The sequence below is a fragment of the Oryza sativa genome, chromosome 5 (assembly GCF_034140825.1).
Source record: "Oryza sativa Japonica Group chromosome 5, ASM3414082v1".
Classification (NCBI taxonomy): Eukaryota; Viridiplantae; Streptophyta; class Magnoliopsida; order Poales; family Poaceae; genus Oryza; species Oryza sativa.
The window spans coordinates 29,437,500-29,449,748 of record NC_089039.1 but is presented as its reverse complement, the minus strand read 5'-3'; the positions used below and the strand labels follow the sequence as shown (position 1 = coordinate 29,449,748).

Here is a 12,249-nt window from a genome sequence, read left to right as displayed (position 1 = left end):
ATTGCTAATACTGTGAAACGTGTTCTAATCAATGATCATCGGCTGAATGCAGTGCATGTTCAACCACCTAAAGCTTGCATTTCAAGCAGCTTCAGATTAACTACTGCAATATAATGTCCACTACCAACAACTATATAACATACGTATACGTACGGTCTTATCTTCTTTACCGGCCGTATGCGTGTGACCATGCATGCATGAATGATATGATTTAGCTGATAAAATCTGCATTTGCAAAACTGCAAAAGAGAAAAATTCAGAGATGCATATGGTGCTGTTAGTTCACATGGAGTACAGAGACTTTAGAGCTAGGATCCAAACCCCCAATTCGATCATTGATAGTGACCACTTACTCGTTCGATCGATCGGTCGATCTACGGCGATCTATCATTCTATCCAGCGTCGATCCATGGATGCATCTATCTATCTGTGTCCATCTCATGACAAGGAAATTCAGCTAAGCTAGACGCATAGTGTGGTCCGTGTACTGCCAGTTGATGGCTTCAGCAGCATACGAGTGCTAGCTAGCAATCGTGGCCATGCAAATTAGCTTCAGAATCGTTCGATCACAAATTGGAATGGGAGCAAATTAGCAGAGCTGTCTGAATCTATGTGGAATTACATGCTACACTCCAATTTCAGGAATGTGTCATCTGCTAGATATGCTTGTTAGGTAGATTATTGCTGCTGCTGCTGATGATGATCCATCAATTAATGGTAAGTAATTCAGTGCTGGTTTAAGCAGAGATGGATATGACAAAATGGTGCCAGCAACACCCTAATCAGGGTGGAAACATGAGCAAAACAAGTGATATATATGCACATTTATGTAGGACAAAAAAACAAAAGAAATGGGCTGTTTCTGCTGGCTAGGTTGGACCAAAAGGATGGAATGGAATACCCCCTCCATCCATGTTTTTCTGGGGTGGGCCCACACCCCCACAGGCCACCACTGGCAACTGGCCAACTCGTGAAGTCAGAATACAGATCACAACCCAAAATCACTCAATAAATTCAAAGAAAAAATGTTCTTTTTCAAAAAAAAAAGGAATGCCAATAGTTTAAATTTAAGTATGAAAATCACCAAAAATGTCCACTACCAGAACTTTTTTTTCCTACAAGCACCAAAGAAGAGCATGAGTTGTCATTTTATTTTCTTATTAAAACAACAATATACTTGGTATTTATTATACATGCATATATATATATATATATGTATAGGAAAAATAATTACACTCCTAGTATTATATTAATCCCTAGTGACTAGTGACTTGTAGTGAGCGAGAGTGAGAGTAGGCTTTAACTTGGGGCATCAACCTCCCTCCTCTTCTTCTTCTTCTTCTTCTTCTTCTTTCTTTCTATTCCTTTCCTTCCTCCTCACTTCTTCCTTCTTCTTCCTCCTCCACTCTCCTCTCCCCTCCATCCAACGCTGCTTCGTCTTTGGAGTTGGAGTTGGAGTTGGACACCACCCACCGGCACCTAGCTAGGCTTCTCTACCATCATCTGTGATCTTTCTTGTCGAGAGAGAGAGCAAGCAGTTGCATGCCTGATTGGTCAGCGAGTGAGCTGCTGGTGGCGGTGGCGGCCGCGCTTAGTCAGCGGTGGTGACTGTCCCGGCGATGTCGGGAGCTGACCGGCTAAGCATCCGCGCCGCGGCGCTGGCGCTCGACGATGCTGCCGCCGGGAGGGACAAGCCGGACACCAAGCGTGACGTCTTCGCGGATCTTGGCTCGCCGGTGTCGCCGCTGCGGCTGCGGCCTGGCGGCGCCGCGGCCACGCCGTCGTCGTCCTCCTCGTCCGCTGGCTCGGCCAAGTCGCCCGCGCTGTGCAATGCTGGGGCGGGGGTGGGTAGGGGAGGAGGAGGAGGCCGGGGGAGCCACTCAGGCGAGCTGGTGGCGGAGGGGAACCCGCCGCGGCCGCCAGGGCACCGCCGCTCCGGATCTGGGCCTCTGATATTCTCCGGCGGGAGCAGCAGCGCCGGGAGCGGAGGAGGAGGAGGAGGCTGCGGCGGCGGGAGCACGGCGAGCTCGCCGCTGACCAATGCGCTGCCTACCGGTAACATCTGCCCGTCCGGCCGCGTCGCGAGCGCGGCGCCTGCGCCGCCCCGACGCGCCCGTCCCGACGTGCTTGGATCCGGCACGGGGCACTATGGCCACGGCAGCATCATGAGAGGCGGCGGCGGCATGACTCCCCCTAGAAGCAGCATTGACGCCAGTCCGTACCACGGCAGCTACTCGAGGTCGCCGGCGCCGCAGGGCAGCAGCGGGGGTCTCCAGGAGGTGACCAGGGCCGGGAACGAGTGGTACAAGAAGGGCCATTACGGCGAGGCGCTGCGGCACTACGACCAGGCGGTGGCGCTGTGCCCGGACAGCGCCGCGTGCCGCAGCAACCGCGCCGCCGCGCTCATCGGCCTCGGCCGCCTCGCCGAAGCGCTCCGCGAGTGCGAGGAGGCCATCCGCCGTGACCCGGCGAGCGGCCGCGCGCACAGCCGCCTCGCCGCGCTCTGCCTCCGGTGAGATTCTTTCGCCCTTGCGCGTTCGCAGATTCGTGTGCTCCACAGCCCCAAACGGATTCACAGATCTCGCCTTGACATCTCCGATCTTTGATGCTTTCGTCTTTGCTTATGCATTAGTGCCTGACATAACTTGTGGGTCAATAGAACAGGGAATTGTTACCGATATATGCTGCTCCGTATACCTACCGTTTCTCTTGTCTTCTTGTTTGTTTGATTTGAGATGATCAGTAGCTTTGCCTTTGCTGATCATCACCAGTAACAAATTTACTTGTTTTGGAAGTAAAAGTTTGATCTTGAAGTTACTGAGAAGTTTTTTTTTTTTTAAACTGAAGTTGGCTAGCAATTGTGTGGTGAGACTGGGAGGTCTGGAAATGTTTGTATCTTTGCCTCTTTGGTTGGTATGCTGAAGTTAATCAATGTGCTCTTAATATGATTCGCATCAAAACAATGTAGTTGAGAGTGAGTGCTTACCTGTATTGTACATTGTATTTAGACCGTAGTACAGGGGAGTCAGTGGTGGTCCTAATCTATTCAGTGCTAACGTTCAATCAATTTATGGGCAGTAGCTGTTTGATTTTGTCACTGAAAATTGCACCATGACGGCTGCATGCAGGTTTGGAATGGTTGAGAGGGCAAGGGAGCACTTCATGTTAGCTGGGCAAGTAAATCAGTCAGACCCAGCTGAGTTTCAGAGGCTCCAAGAGGTGGAAAGACATCTGGGGCGATGCATGGATGCGAGGAAAACTGGAGACTGGAAGAGTGCGCTAAGGGAAGCAGATGCTGCCATTGCCAATGGAGCGGATTCCTCTCAGTTGGTAATATCCCCTTCCAGCTTATATCTTTGTTGTCCTGTAGGCATTGTTGTTTTGTGGCCAGTGTTAAAACTCAGTCAATGAACATGGAATCGAATTATGGTTGCAGCTTCTTGCCTTACGGTCTGAAGCACTTCTCCGTCTCAACAAACTAGAGGAGGCCGATTCGACTATTACAAGCTTGTCAAAACTGGACATTGCATCGCTATCTTCAATGTCAACTAAACTATCGGGCATGGTTGCTGATTCATATGTTCATGTTGTCGAAGCCCAGGTCAACATGGCTTTTGGAAGGTGTGTATGATTCTCATCTTGATAATTATGATTTGTTTTCGTGGTCCGTAGCAAAACTAGCACTGAGGTTTATTCCTGCAGGTTTGACATAGCTGTTACCATGGCTGAGAAGGCTAGGGTTATTGATCCTGGAAATACAGAAGTTGGAAGGATTACAAACAACATAAGATTAGTTGCACAAGCTCGAGGACAGGGAAATGAGCTTTTTAAGGCAGGCAAGTTTGCTGAGGCATCCTTAGCTTATGGTGAAGGGCTCAAATATGAGCCCTCAAATCCAGTACTGTACTGCAATCGAGCAGCTTGTTGGTCAAAGTTAGGTCGGTGGATGAAAGCTGTTGAAGATTGCAATGAGGCCCTCAAAGTCCATCCTGGTTACACGAAGGCTCTCTTAAGACGTGCAGCATCCTATGCAAAGGTAAGCGATACATGTATCATTGTATTTCTGATTATTTGCGCATTGTGGTGTTGATATCTCCCTGTTAACACTCAATTAGCTTGAGCGCTGGGCCGATTGTGTGCGGGACTATGAGGTGCTACGCAAGGAGCTTCCTAACGACACGGAGGTTGCGGAAGCATTGTTCCATGCGCAAGTTGCACTGAAGACAGCACGTGGGGAGGAGGTAGCAAATATGAAGTTTGGAGGAGAGGTTGAGACAATTACCAGCATAGAGCAACTCCGAGATGCTATACATTCACCTGGTGAGCTTTTCTTCTACAGATTTTTGCTGCTGTACCGCAAGGTCCTGTCATGGTCTTTTGCATTTACTCATTGAACTATAGCCGTTCTAGTATTGTGGGTAATCAGAACTATCACTGTTCTTATTGACACACTTCACTAGGTTTCTACTTACTACATGATAAAATTTCAAAATCTTGCATATCAGCATGTATTTAATTGTTTTGAAGTTCACAAGGCGGCATGAGCCTGAACATAATTTATGTGGTATTTGTTCAGGAGTATCTGTTGTTTACTTCATGGCAACGATGAATCAGCAGTGTCAACAGATAACCCCATCCGTGGACTCTCTTTGCTCCGAGTGCCCTTCAGTGAATTTTCTGAAGGTAATCCACCTAACATCTCTCTCTCTCTCTCTCTACAATGTGCATCGCATTTGATAGAAGTTTCAAAGGTGCTAATACAATCCCCTCTGTATCGAAACTGTTTAGGTAAATGTTGATGAGAGTCCTATGGTAGCAAGAGCGGAGAATGTGCGCATAGTCCCGAGCTTCAAGATATACAAGGACGGTGCAAGAATGAAGGAGATGATCTGCCCCAGCTTACACATCTTGCGCTATTCAGTCAAGCATTATGCTGTCTCCAGTTCTTGAGGAGGTCTTACTAGTGGCACTCATATTTTTTGATGCATATAATTCCCTGTCACCTACCAACATTTTACCAACAAACTATTCTCTATAATCAGCCTCCACAGCATTTCTCCAGCTGCATAGTTACTCTCCGCTGAGCATAATGAGCTAAAGCTTGATTCACGAAGTAGTTTCCTATTGGCTATCTTTCCTTTGTTACCTGTTGCATCTATTTTCTGATCCTTCATCCTTCCAACCTTATTCTTGGATCATTTAGGTTCCTTCATTTGCTTATTCCCACCCATCCATCGTTCGGCCAACCTGCATTGTGCAATTCTTTCATCTCTTACATTCTGTTCTGCCACCTCATAATGCATTTGACACATTTTTGCTGCAGCCCATAGGCCACTCCTCAAGAAAAAGAATGCTTCTGTTCTGACATTGTTTAGATGCAGGCATGCTTGTTGTTAGAGAAAGAAATAAGAGGCTGCAGACAGAATTGGTTTTTTTCATTACATGTACATATACCATATAGCAAAAACATGAAACCAATTGGAAGATTTGATTCTATGGAGGGATGGTGGTGCCACTTTGCAGTGGACAGAAGTACAGGGCTAGTTGCCAATTGTAGAGAGAAGATAGATGAAGAAAGACAATGTAATTGGTAGGGAGATAATGAGGGAGGTGGTTGATGTCTCTTTGCATATGCCTCTGCTGGGTCTGTGGTGCTGATACATATATACTACTTGCTGACATTTTTATGAATAAAAATAGCCCAACATTCTTTCTTATTTCTACTCAGATATGCAGTCTTGCTTCCATTTCTGTGCTGCTGTGATGTTGAAGCATGTTTCTGTTTCTGTATTAGCAACAATTTTGTCAAAACCATAGGTGTGCTGTAACTTCAGCAGATGATTTCATAGGTGTGCTGCACACTAACTACTTATAGTCGGTGAGAAACTGCAAAAGTAGCAGATGATTTCATAATTTTGATTGTCTGATTTAGATTGGGCCCACCTGTCAGGATTGTGCTAATGTTGTTTAGGCAGCAAGTACCTCCTACTGTAGTATAATACTGCTCCTACAGAAATAGGAGTAGCTGCTTTTGCAGCAGATTTCATGCACAGCACAGCAGTAACAGGAATCTCTTGGAGAAAGAAGCACCGGCCACGCTCTTGTTTACTTGTTTTTTTGCATCATTTGTGGCTGAAGATTGAAGCACCTGTCGTCCAGCAATGTGCTTGTCGCAACTTCCCACGAACTTGGTAGTGAGTGTAAGAAAGAAAGAGAAAAGGAAAGCTTTATTTTTCCTCTGAGAATCGAAGAAGATCCAGCCATAGATTTCAGAGTGGTTTTCGTCAGTTCTGAAAGCCTTGCACTTTTTTCAGTGGATTGGCTGGTATACTCCAGCCTCCAGGTGTCGACTGACTGCTGTGCAATGCAAATACTAGTACTAGCATGCAACAACGTGACGTGATTTGGTCGTCAGAGTCTCGAGAGATGATAGTCCAATCCAATGCAATGCTGCCATGTTTTTGGGTGTGTTTAGTTCACGTCAAAAATAGAAGTTTGGACCCTGTTTAGTTCTAAAGTTTTTTTTAAACTTTCAATTTTCCATCATATCAAACCTTTTATACACACACAACTTTTCTATCACATCGTACCAATTTCAACCAAACTTTCAAACTTCAGTGTGAACTAAACATAGCCTTGGTTAAATTGGAACGATGTGATGAAAAAGTTAGAAGTTTATGTGTGTAGGAAAATTTTGATGTGATGGAAAAGTTGGAAGTTCAAAGAAAAAGTTTGGAACTAAACAGTGTTGGACACTTGGCCATCTCCATTGATGAAACCAATCAGGATTCTTCTGCACGCTAGAATTGCAGTCCTATGGCGATCTGACTGAAACCAATCAAGCTGTGGGTGCTTTGCAGTTTGCACACACACATGTTCAGGTCCACATGATGAACGAGATGTAGTGCAGGTTACTTGATCACTGGGCAGGGTTTGGTAGGAGTAGCAGCAATGTTGATTGTAGTAACTAGAGATTGTCTTCTGGTTCTTGACTTGATCACTGGAATGTGTCGTACTGCAGATACTAATGCACAATGAATGTAATGTTAATGTTAAAAAAGAAACAACAGCTACTACTACTGCTTGGCTGATGAAGAGGTAGTAATGCTGGATCTCTTGGTGTAGAAGTGAAGCAAGCTGCTTAGCAATCTTGTCGGAATTTCTGCGTAGAGACCGGGCTCGTGTGAATTCAGATACAGAAGAGTAGTTAGCTTAGCTGAGTGAGCCATGTGAGTGTGTCACTGACCATTTCATCGCTGGGTTGTCGTTGAAGCCTGCCTGCCATTAACAAGGGTACCAACACATGTTCTGCTCATCGACACTCGTTGACGCGTGTCCCATTTCATTGCTTGTTTGTTTGGGGTCGCCCCCCTTTTTTTATCTCCGGGGAAAAGAGAAGTTTTTTCCCTGATATCAGGCCGACATGGCGACAATATAACTATGCACTCCAATCTCAATAAGATGGCGATCAAAGTATAAGCAGGCTGCACAACTGCAGAGATTGGGCACCGACACGCCGCCAAGCACGCAGACAAGCTAAGCATAACACCACAATTTCTGTTCCATTTCAGTCCCTTCAGGTACACGGCTTCTGTTCCATTTCAAAACTCGTTTGTTTCGGTTCATACTCTTTCCGTCTCAAATTACTTGCCGTTACAGGTTTATCCTAAGTCAAACATATCTTTGACTATATGAGTTTATAGAAATTGATAGTCAAATATTAAAATGTTTACCTTAGGACAAAACTAGAACACAAGTAGTTCGAAACAGAGGGATTACTTGATTTTCTGCAGGTCACTGGCTGGAAACTACACTACCTCATGGGCACTGTCTTTATTTCACTATACTGCTATCTACCAAAGTGGAAATATCTAAAAGAATGAGGTGAAATCCCTACTGTTACAGATGTGAGTGAAACCCCCTTCACAAAATCATCTAAAGACACTCCAGCGCTTAGCAAACTAGCACTGGAGCTCAACTAGTTGTTGCCTATACAGCTATCTAAAACAAAATTTTATCCTGGTAGATATCCAATGCATCGATGATTTTCTGCAGGAGCAGCTTCCGGTGTAGCCGATATCTGCATATCAACAGAAAAAATGTGTTAACAAGCAAGTGGTACAAACAAACATAAACTTCATGGGAGCAATGGCTAAAACAACTTGCTAGTTCACATACTTGATTGCGATTTCACGTGTTCTTCTGATATGTCCATCAGAATCTGCAACACATTACAGACCAATCATTTGCATGTATTTCTCGGAAGGACTATGAAAAAGGCTAAATTAATACTTGGGATCCTGATGGGCCTTACCTAGAATCTCCTGGTCTTGTTGAATAGTGGTTGAAAAGGACTCCAGCATCGTATGGCATTCCTCTTGTAATGCCTGAGCAGATTTTCTTTCCAAGCTTGGTATGGCAGGAACATCACCTTCTGACCATGTCGGCAGAGTTCTTGCTGCTGCCACGACTCCTCCATCAACAAAGTTGTTTTCTCCTGAGGTCAATGCAGCTGCAACACATTGGATAGTTCAAATCAAAGGTTCCGAATCAAGGCATGTTGCAGAATGGTTCGCAAGGTCATGTGTTCCTAGTTCCTACCATTGTGGTAGAGCTCATCATGCAAGCCAGCAATGTTGAAGACCGACAGGAAGGAGTCAAGATGAATCTTGGCATCACTCGAGAAGTTTATAAGCTCCCAAGGATTCTGTAGTGTTTGTTGTGTGCACACAACCATATAAGAAGTCACATTTTTTTTAAAAAAAAAAATGACACTGTAGTTGTTTCAATGCATGGTATCGTATTAACATGCCTAGCAATCTAGCATAGCAGCACAACATATTTGATGCTAGAGTTGTTTCCTTTAAGCAGAACCATAATCTCGCAGATATAGTTATACTTATACCCAACACAATATTCCTCAATGCTAAGTCCTGCCAAGTGGGAAAGGACAGATGTGGCTTGCAAGAACAAGCAAGAATTAAAATCAAACACATGATCATACCGTTGGTGATGAGAAACCATATCTTTCCATAAATGAGCTGTTCACTCCACTCATATAATCAATTGTCATCTGTACTGGGTCCATAGAATGAAATGATCAAACTGGTTTGAAATTTTGGATGGCATTTAAGTAAAGTTGGCAACTTTCCATGCAAATAAGGAATTTTTAATTATAATATAACATTAAACTAGTCGCTCTTTGCTCACAAGGAAGCTAATTGTACTCTAAGCTCTAAACAGTACCTCATCTCCTTTTTTGACAGCATGCCCAGCCTTAATCATGACTTCAACCATACGATCTTTGAAACGCCAATGCAGGAAACAATTAGCATCAGGTGAATGATTCAGCATATCTGGAGACAAATAGGCAAGCTATAAGTTATGATGAGACTCAGTATCAGTAATCAGAAGCTAGAATATGCTGATTATCAGAACAGTATAGTTTTGAATTTCATGCCTTTGTGATAATTATTAAGTAATTCAATGTAACTATACTGCCTGACTAGAACGTCTAGAAGGAATAAAGCGTAGTATTGGTGTGAAAAATGACAATAGATATTAGTTAGATCCTTATTCCAACAGAGTTTAACCATACAGAAGTAGTGCTGATATTAGAAAATATAATATCTTGGATCAGTTGGTAACTATGATTTACTGTGCAAGTAACATTAGCGCTATAACATTATAAAAACCTTTATAGCATTCGCCAGCTCAAAATAAATGGAGCAAAAGATCCCTCAGACCGCAGCCTTGACTTAGACTGTTAGACATCTGATTATCATCGCAAGCTGAAGAAACTAAGTGATTTTATTCTTAATTTTAGTAATCGGTGCTTAATACACACTGAAAATAAAAATAAAGAGCATAAAGGGGAACAGATAAGAAAACATGTACCAGCATACGGCACTAGGACATTTGCATCTTGGAGGAAGGCTCCCATTCTCAGTTTCAAATTGACAGAGCGAGACTGAACAATACTCAGTGCCCATAGAAATCTTTCATGGTCAGGGGCAAGACGCTTTAGCTTTAGAGGGATTGTTTTATGCTGGACATTACCCATCAAGCTAGTGTTAGATGTACCCAAGCCAGCGAAGTTGATCAAATAGTACAGAAGTGTACCCAATGTTTTTGCCAAAAATCAATTGCTCTCTTCTGGTTCTTTAACATTTTCGTGGCAAGATCTTGGTCTTCTAGTTCCATTAGATCGTCCTGGCAAGCCAGGCATGTAAATTCATTCAAACTGTATTGTCAGGTTTAAGAAGACTACAATTCATTTTGTTTAGATTTACAATACCTTTGGTGCCAAAAGCAAGCTAGTGCATTCATCAACACTAGGCAAAAAATCACCATATAGCTGCCAAAAGTTGTCTTCTACATCAAATGCATAGAGAAGAAGGCAAGCTAACCTTAGATCCCAATCTGTCTGCAAGAGGGTACAGATTGCGTTAGGATGCAGTCTACATCACTTATGAAGCTTTGACACCGCATGAAGGAAGAAAACAGGTTGCAAGTGTTGAGTAATACCATCCCTTTTATCCAATATAACAGCTTATTTTCATAGTAGATGGAATGGGCAGTCAAAGCGCTATTGAATCTTAATTACACAATGTTCCTCATAAGTGATTCTGTAGAAACTAAAAAACACAAACTCTGGAATGCACATACAGTCTTCACTGGAACATACCATAATTAGAGGGTTAGAGGGCTCCATTTACCTCAGGATCTGTTGATTCAATGATGTCAAATATGGGATGGCCTAGTGGAATAATGTCGGGGAAAAACATCCAAGGGCGTTTTTGAGTTATAGTCAGCATCAGCTCCAATGGAATCTCCATAATCACCTGATAAAGTGAAATGAATTTTTATATATATGCCAAGAAGATTATGCATAAGTGTGTGATTAAACTTAACTAGTTCTTAAAAAGTAGTGAACACACGAGCAAGCTGCCTCATGATTTCTGAAATAGAACAGTTCTATGTGGTATATTAAAGTGAAGCACTAGCAAGCTTTAGTTGCATCCAGAAACTGAATGTGAGCAGTCCTTACACCATATTTGATTATTTGCATAGCATTATAAAAGGCAGCAGAAGATATGTAAGCGTAAAGTACCTAACAAATTCAAAGATTGACTTCATTTCGTACTATTCAGTAGAATTCATATTTGTTCTGATAGTAGGACATACATACGCTAACCAACTAGCAGTAAATGGTAAAGTAACAACCACAGAATGTAGACCATATATATGTACTGGAGTGGAGTGAGTACTGGCTGTGGCTGGCTCTACATTGTACTTGTACATGCTATTTGTAATGCCCCTTTGTAAGTATAGTACTTATGTCCAATTGCAGTGAATTGGAAAGATAATGATGGGATAGTTAAAGAAAGGCTCACTCTAGCTCTGCGGAGTGGGTCGACGTCCCGGGAGGCATAGACGGCCATCCCATCGGGGCCTTCCAAGAACTCAACCCCGTACGCCCGCATCATCCGCGCGTACCCTATCCGGTAGAAGTCGGGGTCGGCCGGCTCCATCTGCACACGACGACATTGTTCATCATGCATGCATGCGCGCGAGCAGAAGAGATGTGAGCAACGGAAGCAACTAGGCGGGAAGAGATTGAGCACCTCGGGCGGGAAGGGGTCGTCCTCCTGGGGCGGTTCGAGGAGCCTGAGCGGGGGGGCATCGTCGTCCTCTTCCTCCTCGCCGACCTCCTCCGCCGCCGGTGGGGGTGCCGCGGGAGGCGGGTCCCGGAGGCGAGGGCGTCCGGCGCGGGGAGGCCGCAAGACGAGGCGGCGGGCGCAGGGAACGGCGCGGCGAGGCGGGAAGGTGGAGGCCGGGAGGGGGAGGGGGAGCGGCAGCAGGAGAGGGGAAGCGGCGGGAGTCGCCATGGGTGGCGATGGGGATAGGAAGCGCACCTCCTGCGATGGAAGAATACGTTATCTACTGCTGCGATGGACGAGACGAGATTTTAGCCCATTCAAATGAATGGCCCATGGGCCTTAAAATCTATAACCTCGCGAGGAATAAGTGTATATTAGCTCCCTTATCGTTCGCTCCTAATTGAATCACCTCCCTCAACCACACAACCTGGTATAGCGCATCTCCCATCTTCAAAAACTGATACAAATTAACTCCTTTATGGTTTGGAAAACGGTTTTCTCTAACGTGGTAGGTTGACCGTACTTGACTCGTTGAGTTAGCAGGTAGAACTCACATGTCAGCAACTTCCTCCTCATCTTGTTTTCT

At 44.5% G+C, this 12,249-nt stretch overlaps 2 protein-coding genes across 3 annotated transcripts; one reads left to right on the top strand and one right to left on the bottom strand.

Moving 5' to 3' along the window:
- Positions 1-1,275: 1,275 nt before the first annotated feature.
- On the top strand, positions 1,276-5,727 carry LOC4339765 (TPR repeat-containing thioredoxin TTL1). Its single transcript, XM_015781969.3, has 7 exons — positions 1,276-2,512; positions 3,129-3,330; positions 3,437-3,621; positions 3,703-4,036; positions 4,116-4,320; positions 4,577-4,683; positions 4,789-5,727. Exons 1-7 carry the CDS (start codon positions 1,620-1,622, stop codon positions 4,948-4,950), a joined length of 2,088 nt encoding a protein of 695 aa, XP_015637455.1. The 5' UTR covers positions 1,276-1,619; the 3' UTR covers positions 4,951-5,727.
- Positions 5,728-7,696: 1,969 nt separating this feature from the next.
- Positions 7,697-11,945, bottom strand: LOC4339764 (protein PLASTID TRANSCRIPTIONALLY ACTIVE 14). 2 transcript variants are annotated; one of them, XM_015782371.3, is made up of 12 exons: positions 11,628-11,945; positions 11,397-11,534; positions 10,719-10,844; positions 10,298-10,426; positions 10,123-10,212; positions 9,898-10,048; positions 9,247-9,356; positions 9,005-9,073; positions 8,602-8,707; positions 8,315-8,512; positions 8,179-8,221; positions 7,697-8,080 (listed from the first exon to the last, which is right to left on the bottom strand). In XM_015782371.3, exons 1-12 carry the CDS (start codon positions 11,889-11,891, stop codon positions 8,002-8,004), a joined length of 1,503 nt encoding a protein of 500 aa, XP_015637857.1. In that variant the 5' UTR covers positions 11,892-11,945; the 3' UTR covers positions 7,697-8,001. The 2 variants fall into 2 exon arrangements, with proteins under 2 accessions (XP_015637857.1, XP_015637858.1); XM_015782372.3 differs by lacking the exon at positions 9,005-9,073.
- Between the last annotated feature and the right edge of the window lie 304 nt (positions 11,946-12,249).

Bases quoted from the DNA above. Each gene is read 5' to 3' on its own strand.
- LOC4339765 (XM_015781969.3), top strand. From the start codon at position 1,620: ATGTCGGGAGCTGACCGGCTAAGCATCCGCGCCGCGGCGCTGGCGCTC. The intron at 2,513-3,128 runs GTGAGATTCTTT...GGCTGCATGCAG, and splicing joins CTCGCCGCGCTCTGCCTCCG to GTTTGGAATGGTTGAGAGGG. The intron at 4,684-4,788 runs GTAATCCACCTA...GAAACTGTTTAG, and splicing joins CTTCAGTGAATTTTCTGAAG to GTAAATGTTGATGAGAGTCC.
- LOC4339764 (XM_015782371.3), bottom strand. From the start codon at position 11,891: ATGGCGACTCCCGCCGCTTCCCCTCTCCTGCTGCCGCTCCCCCTCCCC. The intron at 10,427-10,718 runs GTAAATGGAGCC...ACCCTCTTGCAG, and splicing joins TTGAATCAACAGATCCTGAG to ACAGATTGGGATCTAAGGTT. The intron at 8,222-8,314 runs GTAAGGCCCATC...AATGTGTTGCAG, and splicing joins ACAAGACCAGGAGATTCTAG to ATTCTGATGGACATATCAGA.